The 12616-nt window shown below is 39.1% G+C and overlaps 1 protein-coding gene across 4 annotated transcripts in view; it reads left to right on the top strand.

Annotated features, from left to right (window-relative positions):
- LOC110089833 (flavin-containing monooxygenase 5) overlaps positions 1 to 11058 on the top strand; it is a 33379-nt gene extending 22321 nt beyond the window's left edge. For all 4 annotated transcript variants that reach the window (XM_020813162.3, XM_020813163.3, XM_020813164.3 and 1 more), the window contains exons 6-9: positions 1544 to 1743; positions 3514 to 3866; positions 4286 to 4358; positions 8971 to 11058. In XM_020813162.3, coding sequence (XP_020668821.3) covers positions 1544 to 1743; positions 3514 to 3866; positions 4286 to 4358; positions 8971 to 9316 — 972 coding nt within the window. In that variant the 3' untranslated portion in view covers positions 9317 to 11058. The remainder of the gene's footprint in view (positions 1 to 1543; positions 1744 to 3513; positions 3867 to 4285; positions 4359 to 8970) is intronic.
- Positions 11059 to 12616: the final 1558 nt, after the last annotated feature.

The raw sequence follows: 12616 nt of genomic DNA, 5'->3' as shown, positions 1-12616 counted from the left end.
TCTGTAAGCAAATCTTATCTGAAAGTACCTGGAGATCCAGGAGTCTGAAACTCCAGGAACATATTTTCAATGGAAAATTGTACTGTTTTTACACATATTGTGACTCTAAGGATGTGTAACTTAATTTCTGCCATTATTTATATTTAAGTCATTGTTTTCACTCTCAATTATTGCAAAACATGGGATAATAAGACTCTATAGGAACAACCCTGTTTAGCACCAGAATGTTATAACATCAAGTTACGAAGACACCAGGAGTATTGTAGAACTGAACTATTATGATCATTGCTAGAGTGTGCTATACCTACAAATTGACAGGGTGCTTCATACCTGCAAATGGCATTTCCATATACAGTACTGTAATCATATTAAGAACATTAAGGATTCTATTGATTATGCTCTTTTTTCATTTCAGCCCATGTTAAACTGGCAGGTGTGAATGAAATTCTTCAAAGCATATCATGACCTTGTTCCAAAGTTTGCTGGAAAGCTGGCAATTGTTTTAAAAACATTGCAACTAAAGTAAATTATTTCCCAAGCCATACATGTTTTCATTTTCAGGGCTTTTCTGTACTTCCCCCTTAATCAAGTTTTTAAAAACACCTTATAGATACAAAATTTCAAATCTTAACATCCTCTTGCCATCTCTCTGGGTTTTTTTTGGGGGGTGGGCAGTTTCTGTAAAAATGTCCCATATTGTAGCAGCGATCCAGGAAAGAAGCTTGTGAATCTTCAGTAGATAGATGCAGTTCTAGAGAGTTTAACTAGAAAAGCAGTTTAAGCATTTAAAAAATATTGGTTGAGTGAACTGTGGTCAGATCTCACTGGCCTGTTCTAGCCGTCTCATCTACTGTACCCTGCAATGCCAGTCTTGTAAAGAGAGAATTTAACAAGGTTCATCTTGGGTGGGTGGTTGAGTGGGAGTTCAGATGCAGGAGCCACGAGTATAATATACTTGGAAGGTTCATATAAGACTGAGTCTGTGTACTACAGATAATGACATTTCATTATAGGACAACAAGGAAGAATCCTGGAATTGCAAGAAAGCACAGCAGTGAGACAAGAAGCACAAACATGTTTGACATTTCGGAGGGACATGTCAGAGGATTTTTGAAAAAACCAGTATACATTTTTAAGCTGGATGGGAAAGGGTTATAAGATAGTTTTGTATTTATGTGCCATCAAAGTGTTCGGTGGCCTTATGAATGAATGACCTCCAAAGATGCAAGCATGCTTGGGTCTTGAAAAACCTCAAGATCTTGGATTCCTTTATTGAGGCAGTCTTTCTTACATTCAAATTTTTTTCTTTGCCTGCTACCTTCCACTACTTTCCACCTTTACTTTCTTTCTGCAGTGACTCTTGTCTTCTCACAATAGGTCCGAAGTATGATAGCCGTAGATTAGTCATTCTAGTACCTAGTGAGAATTCAGCCATGATTTGATCTGAAATCCATTTATTTTTCTCTCTGGCCATTCATGGGTATCTATTAAGCTTTCCTCCAACACCATGTTATTTTAATACATTTTTCTCTGTTTTGCCCAGGTCTTCCTCAGCACCCGCCGAGGAGCATGGATTATCAATCGTGTTGGTGACAAAGGCTACCCAGCAGATGTGGTGCTTACCACCCGATTTAATGTGTTCCTGAAGGAGTTGGTCACCACATCTATGTTAAATGGTTGGATAGAGAACAGACTGGATTCTAGATTTAGTCATTCTCATTATGGGTTGAAACCTAAACACAGGTATTATTTATTTATTTAATATTTGAGTGCTGTAGTTTATATCCTGCTCTGCCTCATAGGAGTCTAAGGTGACCATCCATATGCTACCTTGCTTGTCTTTCTTTCTTTCTTTCTTTCTTTCTTTCTTTCTTTCTTTCTTTCTTTCTTTCTTTCTTTCTTTCTTTCTTTCTTTCTTTCTTTCTTTCTTTCTTTGAAAAGCAGAAAGAGGAGAAAACAGCAGCTGTTAGATAATAATACATGTTGACAGCTGCTGCAAGCAGTTTACTGATATCTCTTATTAAAATATATAATGCTTATTGTAAGTACTTCACATCTTTGAAGTACTTACAATAAGCAGCACAAAAGAAACAAAGTAAGGGCTCAATCACACATACCAAAACAATCCTAGTTATACCAATTCTTTTTTTCCCTTTCTTGAATCAATACATATTTACATGTGATCATGAGGCTGTCAGTCCATTCAGTACATTTCTTGCTATTTGTACTAATTCTGTAGGCTACACATGCTACACACCACGTCAGGAGGAGAAAATGGGGTTTAAAAGACTTGCAAAATATTGTGAAGAGCAGGGTTAAAAAATAAGAGAGGAGACATTAATGCAGGACCCCTTTCTTTACCATGCAAAGGAGGAAATGTCCCTTTTGCTGCTCAAGCCCTCTTTCCCCTTTCGTTCCTTACACTCGCAGGGAGAAGGCTGTCTCCTTCTGAGCAATGTGTTCATGTTGTTTTTGTAAAGATGTTGATGGCTGCTTCAAGTAGTGTCTCAATATCTCCTTTTAAAAAGAACTTTTAAAAGGGCACACGCAGATACAGTGCCTAAAAACAAGTCCTTTGCAAAGTAAATAAACTGACAACAACATTGACACATGCTGAAATGATATGGAATGAAGCAATATATGATTGGTATATTTAAAAACAACCCTCCCAGCGAGGGGGGGTGGTGGAAACCAACTGGCTGGCCAAATGACTCTATCTTACCCATGCATCATGTGAAGGGAAATTTATAATACAATTTGAAAAAAAGCAGATTCGATATAACTGGGGTTCTTTTGCCGCATGTGCTCGAGCCCTCAGGCTCTATTTTTCCTGGTTGTGTCTAGCAGATCATAACCATGTGCTGCCTAATCAGGTCCAGCCTTATTTGCAAAACACTGAGCCACTAATATTTGGTTTAAAAGTTCAAGGCAATGAATGATATCGGCAATATAAAGTTAATGCATGAGCGGTGAAATGTACCAGTCAAATTCTTTTTTAAAATGTTTAAATAAAGATGTTTAATGGACAGTTAAGAATAAGCTGGTATAGAAAGCCGGTCAGAAAGCATGTATTATGAACTTGTGTATATCTGCTGATGGTTGAAAGGCAGGTTGCAAAGAATGTGACTCAGAAAACTCTTGGGATGTCCCCCTGTAATCATTATGGGGAATCAAAGCAAAGGCCCTAGTAATTTATTTATTTATTCAGTTTGTATCCCACTCCCATTAGTGTCATTCATGTCACAACACTACTCTGGGTGGATTACAACTCATAGAGTAGAAAACAAAAATAAAATAGAGATATTAAAACAAACCCTAAAAAAAGAGAGATGGCACTAGATAGCAATGCACTTCTAACTGTTCCCTCCCATTTCACACCGTTCTCATAATGTGTTATGCTGGATATAACCCTTCTCTGGTCAGCCCCTATAGTCTTGCAGCTAGCAAAGTATCTGAAAATCTAAAGTGAAAAATTAAGCCCAAGGCATACAGTTTTGTTTCTGTATCTTTCAGGTTTTTCAGCCAGCATCCAACCATAAATGATGACCTCCCGAACTGCATAATTTCAGGGAGAGTTCTAGTGAAACCGAACATCTGCGAATTTACAGAAACTGCTGCCATCTTTGAAGATGGCTGTAAAGAAGATGATATAGATTTTGTTGTCTTTGCAACAGGATACAGGTTCTCATTTCCGTTCCTTGGGGACTGTGTGAGAGTTGTTGATAATCAGGTCTCCTTATATAAGTATGTCTTCCCTCCTCAACTGGAAAAGCCCACCCTGGCTATAATTGGTCTCATCCAACCGCTGGGTGCTATCATGCCCCTTGCAGAAATTCAGGCCCGCTGGGCTACACGTGTATTTAAGGGTAAGTGCCATCATGCTACATGTATGCTACTTGTAATCGTATTAATTTTATGTTTCCAGAATAAGCATCACAAGACACAATTACAAATGTATATTGCCTGGACTTAGTGAGTATTTTATCTCTTGGCACTAGAAATTTTAAATTCAGCTCATCTGCCAATGGATCCTCCTCCTTATTTGAACTCTTCTATCCGAAATACTGCTACCAAAGAGCAACCAAAGCTTAGCTATGCACAGAGAATAGCTCCTTGGAAACAAGAATTCCATCCAGCTGAATGAGCTTTCACAACAGTAGAAAGACCTCCCTCCAGAGCACCTCTTGTCCTTATTGGCCTGCTTTCCATATGCCTCCATTGTAGTCATTCAAATCACTGCCTTTTCACATTTGGTTCTCTCTCTCTCTCTCTCTTTATTTTTTAGGACTTGTTAAGCTTCCGTCAGAAAGTGAGATGATGGCAGACATTGCCATGAAGCAAGAATCCATAGCTAAGAGGTATGTAACAGGCCTAACTTGAACAGTTAAAAGCCTGCCAGCCCTTCGTTGTTAATTACTTCCCCCCATTGTCATTATGACTGTATTATTACTGTAATCTTGTATGTGTTATGTGTGTTAAGTCAAGTGAAAACTAACTTAAAATAGGGCTTTCAATTTGTGTCATTCCCTGATTAACCACCAAAATGGTTGAGATACTTAAAGAATGGTTTTATCATGTGCACTCTCCTCACCTCCGTGAATTTCCATGGCCAAGTGGGAATTCACACCCAGATTCCCTGAATCCTAGATTGCCACTCTGTCCACTAAACACACTGAATATCTACTATAAAACTGAAATGTCTGGCAAAATTGTGGCAAACGAGGGGCTAAACAATTTGAAATAAAAAGAACCAAGGGTGCCCAAAGGAAGAGAACAGAGAAGGCAAGGATGTACTGTTTTGACAGCCCAACAAGCTCAGGATTACCTAATGTGACCGCACTGTTTCCGTGTATTCCAGGCCTGTATTGGGCTAGTTAACCCCTGCATGTACATCAGTGTGGTAGTGCTTAACCTTAACCTGCTCACTTCTCTTTTTTTCCTGCGTAGTGAATCTGATGTAAATAGTCTTCTCTGAAAACAAAGGATGAACTATAGCTATACTGTTAGCTATAGTGGGCGGCATATAAGTTAAATAAATAAATAAATAAATAAATAAATAAATAAATAAATAAATAAATAAATAAATAAATAAATAAATAAATAAATAAATGTATATTACATCATAATGTGGATATAGTGCCAAAAATGTGCCAAAAGATATAGTGCCAAAAGTGCCAAATATAGTGCCAAAAGTGGTTTCTCAGGACAGAAAATTATTAAAAAAAATCAATGTGATAACTTTTAATCAAAATGCAGCACTGGGAATTGAGGATGATTTGGTTTGCCAGTTGTTTCCTGTCTAGAGTTGTCTGTATTCTCTGTTATCTCTGTTTACCTAATTTCATGTCTCATCTATGTTGAGAATTCCAGATAAAATCAGTAAAGTCAATCTATCCAGTTAAATGTTAAGTAAATGTTCTTGAGTAGACTAGATAGTAGAAAATGGATACTTGAGTAGTAAACAGAACTTCCTTGGACTTTTGATAAAGATATTTCTTAGAAACAGACTAAAAGTGAAGTTTTGCATATTTTGGAGAACATGAGGTAAGTGGAACCTTGCCCCTGACTTTTTTTGTTGGTGGTACTGTGCGCTCCATTGCTGATGCTGGTAATCTAGTCAGAAAATCAGAGAACATACAACTGAAAATTATCACCCAGTTTGAACCACACAATCTGTTATGAAAAAAAAAAGATTAACTTCAGGATGTATATTCAGAGACAAAGATGAGGATGTTTGCTTGTTCAGCATGAACGGAGGGGGGAACTGTTGAAGTACATCAGAATACTGAGCTTTAACATTTACTAAAGACAGTGGTTCCCAACCTTGGGTCCCCAGATGTTCTTGGACTAAAACTCCCAGAAGTGTTCACCGCTAGCTGTGCTGGCCTAGAACCTAAGGATCAATGATCTGAACCATATTTCTTCCACTGGTGATACCAGTATGTCAACAATCTTCTACTATATCTTTCTTGCTTACCATATCTTGATCATATCATTCTTTTAACAAACATTGCTTTGGAACAGTGTTGGCCTCCAAAGTAATATATACATCTGTTGAATACAGAATATAAGCATCATAAGCTTTAAGGGATGTAGTGGAAACTAACTGTTTTGATAGATTAAGAGGGGATTACACAAATTCAAGAAGAATGAGATTACCAGTGGTTACTAGAGTCATTATCACTGTATACTGCTTCTATGATCAAACTAGAAGCTCTGGTTTTGAATACCAGTTGCTGGAGAAAAACAATAGAAAATGACTGCACCTGGGCTTCCTACATATATTTGGTTGGGTACTGCAGACACGACAATACTGGACAAGATGGGCCTTTATCTGATCCAGCAATATGTTCTTATGGACATATTGCTTAAAGCAAAAAGGTTTAGCATATGTTTCCTCAAGATTGCTATTGTCTGATCACAGAAAGGGTTGATGGTAAGTTTTGAGTGTACTGCATTTCCAGTGAAATTGGACTTTTTTTGTTGTTAGTAGTAAAATTGTGAAGGGTAATTTAAAGCACAAGCTCTGTTGTAAAAGTGGGAAAGGGAGCATCATGTTGCTAACTGTATGGATGATGTGCTATATATATTTTAGCTTTAGTATTACACTATTTTAGGGTGACTTGTTGCCATGTTATTGAATGATTCAGTGCTATTCTAGTGATGCCTACATGCCATTTAAAAATAAGAATATCGCTATCTTTAAAAAGAGCAAAAAGGGGGAACCAAAGAACCACAGACTATCCAGCCTGATACCAATTTCAAGGAAAATTATAGAGCAGATTATAAAGCAGTAGCTCTGCAAACACCTTGAAATAAATGCAGTAATAACTAGAAGCCAACATGGTTCTATCGAACAAATTGTGCCAGATTAATTTTAGCTCATTTTTTGATCATGTAACTTCCCGGAGAGGCTGTGGGAATGCTGTAGATGTAAATATATCTTGACTTCATCAAAGCTTTCAACTAAGTGCCCCGTGACATTCCAATTAGCAAGCTAACTAGGTGGGTTGGATAGAATAATCGCCAGGTGGATACAGAGTTGGTTTCGGAATTGTTCTCAGAGAGCTCCTATCAATGGCTCCTCCTCAGACTGGGAGGAAGTAACAAGTGGGGTAGTACAAGGTTCAATCGTAGATCCAGTGCTTTTCACTATTTTTTTTATTAATGACTTGCTTGAGGGGACAAAGGGTATTCTTATCGAATATGTGGATGAAAAAAATTGGGTGGAATAGTTAATATGCTGGAACAAAGAAACAAAATTCAAAGATACCTTGATAGGCCCGAACATTGGGCTGTTGAATAAATACAGAATGAAATTTTGCAGGGATAAGAACAAAGTTCTACACCTAGGAGAAAGAAACCAAATGCACAGTTACAAGATGTGGGATATTTGACTCAGTAATACTACACGAGAGAAGAATCTTAGGTTTGTTGTAGATCATAAGCGGAATAAGAATTAACAGTGCAGGGCCACGGCAAGAAAGGCAAGTGCGATTTTAGGCTGCATTAACAGAAATAATGCTGGCTGGTCAGTTCCGTGATTTAGGCAGCTGGCTGTGGAGCCAGAAGTTGAGATTTGGATTCCTCACTCTCCCTCCTATGAGTACAGCCGGCCTGTGTGGTCTTGGGCAAGCTCCACAGTCCCAGGGGGCCCCCAGGAGAAGAGGATGGTAAACCACTTCTGAGTATTCTCTACTTGGAAAACCTTGAAAAGTTTTGCCCTAAGTCAGAATTGCTTTGATGGCACGCCATTATTATTAACAGAAATATAGTCAACAAATTTCTTGAAGTACTAGTTCCTCTCTTTTTGGCACTGGTTAGCTCTTTTAAGAAGAATTCAGAGAAACTGGAAGCAAGTTCAGAGGAGGACAGCAAAGATGATCAGAAGACAGGAAACCAAGCCCTATGAGGAAAGACTGAAAGAACTAGATCTGTTTAAGCCTTGAGAAAAGAAGACTGAGGGGTGATAGGATAGCAGTTTTCAATTACTTGAAAGATTGTCATACAGAAGAGAGGCAGGATCTGTTCTCAATTATCCAAAAGTGCAGGACACAGAATAATGGGCTTGTTACAGGAAACCAAAATTTGGTTGAGTATCAGGGAAAATTCCTTGTTAGAGTGGTACAACTATGGAAACAGTTATCTCAGGAGGTGGTGAGCTCTCAAACACTGGAGGCATTCAAGAGAAAGTTAGACAGCTATTTGTCAGATATACTTTGATCTGTATTCCTGCACTGAGCAGGGGGTTGAAGTTGGCGGCCTTATAGGCCTCTTCCAATACCATTATTCTGTGAGAGTAATAATGGAGGACGGGCTAGGAGAGAGGTGGCAAAGATGATAAGTAAAGACAGGAAAGATGATAACAGCAGGGTAATTTGTAGCAGTTGGGGACTAGGGAGTGGAAGGAAGGTGTGATAGCCCATGGGACATTCACAGAATGAAAAAGGGTTGGCTTTGAACCTCCCATTGGTAAGTTAACTTGAGAAATGCTTTGAGACATTTACATGTGGAGCAAAAGCAGCTTCTGGTCTCAATGGATTAGGCTAGAGTGAGTTGCACAGCTCTGCCCCTAAGAGTGGCTATATCTGCAGAAGTTTTCAGAGAGACAGTTCTTCTGTTGTATTACCCTTGCTGTTGCTGCAAGAAGAGAACGCTGTGGCAACTTCTAAAGACTAATATATTTATTATAGCATATACTTGAGTTTTGTTTAATCTTGCCATAATCAGCAGCCTGGTGTCCCCTTAGAATCTCTCTGTGTGTGTGTGTGTGAGAGAGAGAGAGAGAGAGAGAAAGAGACAGAAGGAGACTTGGATCATTTTGGTCATTGTTCTTGAACATCTCAGTGAGGCTATGTAGTGCTTTCATCTTCTAGCTATGAAGATGACATTGTTACAGAACGATTCCAATAATGCTTTACTTAACCAAATTGCAAGTAAAGTGTATGCATTTTGTTGTTTTTCTTTCAGGTATGTGAAAAGCCAACGCCATACCATCCAAGTGGACTATATTGAGTATATGGATGAACTGGCCTGTCTGATTGGTGTGAAGCCCAATGTGTGGTCTCTGTTGCTCACAGACCCCAAGCTGGCCTTGCAGGTTATATTTGGGCCTTGCACCCCATATCAGTATCGCTTGCAAGGGCCAGGGCAATGGGATGGAGCCAGGAAAGCTATCTTGACACAGCATGACCGGGTTTTGAAACCTCTGGCGACTAGGCAGACCGACAACTCAGAGCGCAGTGCTGGGGTGCCTCTTTTGTTAAAGCTGATTGGCCTTGTTGCTCTCTTTGCTGCAGTTCTGGTATTTTTCTAAGTGCTAAAAATTCAAATTGTTAAATGTCAGGTGGAATTAGACTGATTTTTAAAAAAATTATATCAAGAGGAAGGGGGATCTCTAGCCCACAAGGTGAACCTGGCCCATTAGACCACACCATCTGGCCCTCACAGCCACATATGCTTGTGTCTGAGAGTGTTCCTCAAATTTGCAGTTCACTTCCCTTGCCTTCCTTCTGTGGGAAGGAAGGCAAGGGAAGAATTAAGCTTATCTCACATTCTTCCAGTGATTTGGGCAGCCGCTGAGTCTACCTCCCTCCTCTCATGCATTTGCTGTGCTGAGAAGGCATGGGAGGTTCAAAACATTTTTTAAAATTTCACCAATGATGAAGGAGTTGCTTCTCAAATACTGGCTGAGTTTGCTTCAGTTGCCACTTTATGACTCTTGGATGACGAGAAGCACTGAAGCAGACGTGCTTTACTCCATAGATTTCCTGCTGTAGGGCAAAGCATGGATTGCCATGTGCCTCCCTTTACATACAGAAAGACACAGTCCCTTTTTAAAATGTGAGCTCTTGTGGACAAGTCCAGGAAAACTCACATTTTCTGCTAAAAACTCACATTAATATCTTAATATGCCCCACATTTTTATCTTTTATTTTTATTTTGTTTTCATCTATAAAGCTGAGTTTTTTAATAAATACTTCACATTTGATAATCTGTTGAAGTGCCAAGCTGCTACAGATTTCATCTTAGATCTCTGATACTGCTTTCAATTTCTCTAAATAATTTATTTTGTGAAGAAACAATATAATTTGTGTTATTTGTTAGTTTTTAGAATTAAAGAATTCAAGATAAAGTGTAGTCATATTTTTCTACACCGTGCTATAAATTTTGCAGGGTTTCTTTTTGTAGTTAATTTTTTTTTAAATCGTCAGTCCTTGTGCCTTAGGAATACACAGTTGAGATTAATATAATACACTCTGAATCAGGATTGCCTCCGAAAAGCCTTCAAAAACTTCAGGTATTTTTCCAAAGGGTTTCAAAAGAGCTGTTGACCAATACATGACCTCCTTGCTTACTACCATGACTGCTACTCTGTTTTTGACACGGTGCAAAGTGCTGGTTATCATGTGTAAAGCCCATTAGAGCTTGGACCCAGGAGATCTGAACGTCCAGGCTCTCTCTAATCATAGTCTTTTCTCTTGGTCCTCCACTCAAGCATGTTTGTTGGGCACTTGAAAGGGTCTGCTCGGTGGCTACTTGGACTGCAGAAATCTCTGCCAAAAGAGTCTGTGCTGGTCTCCTCTCTAGTATCTTTCAATTGGCAGGCAAAGAAGGCTTTCAGCAACCATGTCTGCTAAAAAGAGGCCTTTTATCAGACTGATACTGTACCTTTAAAAATGTACTTTTAAGTTACTTTTAATACTGCAGTTGTTTTAATACTACAGTTTTTAAAATTGTGTTTTAGCATTATTTTTTTGTCTTGTACTGCTCTTGTCTGTACATAGGGATAATTAGGTTAACTAGGATAACTGTAGATAACTAGGAATTCAAGAATAATGGGGGTTGAATGGGACCTATAAAGCCATCAAGTGCTAAACCCTGCCCAATACAGGAATCCAGGTTAAAGTAAATCTGACAGATGTCTGTCTTGTACTGCTCTTGTCTGTACATACTTTTAAGCTTATCAGATGTGCTGAAACCCAGTGTTGGGAGAAAGGTGTGATATAGATGAAATAAATTTAAATAAATTCATAAAATAAATAAGCATTAAAATAATGCCGGACTATTTTGCTTCATTGGTACCATCTTGTTTCCTTTGAACATGCATTTCAGAGCTTTGGGCAAAATCCATCCATTAAAGTGTGGCTACAGCAAACATGTCACTCAAAACGTCTCTGGAAACCAATATTTTTTTCTGGAAATGGAGTGATTATATTCAGATGGGTGATATGGCTGGCTACTAATAGACAATGGAGTGCATTTACTTCCAGGCTTTGGGCTTTGCCAACCTAGATAGCATGAAAATACTGTATTTCAAGGGGCTAATTAAGATTCCCATGAATGATTTTTTTTTTCAGTTTTAAAGATTTCTCAGGAGAAACTATTTGTGCTTATTTAGAATTTAAAATAGTTTCCATGTTTTGGTTTTTAAATTACTAAATTTTTTTCTTAATGGTAAAGGAAAGTTGAGCTATGATGACTTTTCAGTTAAGAAGGGGTATGATGCCAAACAAATCCAGTAACATTAGTATAGTCAGTGAAAAACATTCCAAAGAACTGAAGTGTGCCACTAGTGGTTGAAGATGGGCCTTGCTGTGAAAGTTACTATTCCTGCTTCCTTTTGCTCTTATATTCTGGCCATCTGCTTGCATATAAAGCTTAACCAGAAAGCACAATATGCTCTTTGTTTATGTGTCATCAACCACCGTGAAGGACAGGAGGCTAGTGAGGTGTCCTCAACAAAGAATGGACAGAAGGAGGCGTGTGGAGGTGCAGAGGGTGTGCTAATAGAAATAGAAGAGGAAGGAGGAAAGGAAAGGAAAGCGGTAGAAGTGTGCTTGGCAGAAGACAAGGAGGAGGACCAGGGGGAGGAGCAAGATCTGATAGTGTGGGAGGAGGTTATAAAAGAGTGGAGTGATGCGTGGGAATTTAGAGTGGAAACAGACAACACAGAGAAAAGCATCAAACATAGCGCAGTACAAACCGAGAGGAATGATGAGACACCCGACAAGGTCTGTAACTTACTGAAAGATTTCCCCAACCTTAAGACAGGAGGAGGATTACTCCCAGATCCAAGCTTACCCAGAAACGAAGGGAAAGGGGCAAAACCACTAGAACGGATGGTGGTGGTTTACACCTGCAACCAAGGTGGGGGAGGAAGGTGATCCGTCCTGGTCCCTCTTACAACAATCCAACCCCTCGAAGGGGACTGGGTGAGACACCCTTGCTGCGGGGCGGTATGTGCAGTAAGGAGCATCCCCTTGAGGGTGATAACTGATCGCGAGCACTTTGGTCCAGCCCCAATGTAAGAAGTGACATATTTACGCCAGGAGCTAAGATCTGATGTTACAAGACGATCCCAAAATTGAGCTGTTTCGCTCCGTTTAATTTGGTTAATTCAGAAGTTGATGTTAATAAAGTTGAGCCAGTTGGACTCTCAAAATCGTATCTGTCTCTTATTCCCGCCAAAATGAGGGAACCGTCACCAATTTTTGAAGAACCTGATCACAACCACCTAGTTCATCTGCACAATCTAGCTCTTCCTGCTTTCTGTGTTAAGTTTACCAGACTTTAAAAGAATTGTCTATCAAACAGAAGTGATAAATCATTGCAC

Source organism: Pogona vitticeps, chromosome 4 (assembly GCF_051106095.1).
Source record: "Pogona vitticeps strain Pit_001003342236 chromosome 4, PviZW2.1, whole genome shotgun sequence".
Classification (NCBI taxonomy): Eukaryota; Metazoa; Chordata; class Lepidosauria; order Squamata; family Agamidae; genus Pogona; species Pogona vitticeps.
Note: the sequence above shows the minus strand (reverse complement) of the source record. Positions and strands in the feature narration are given on the sequence as shown.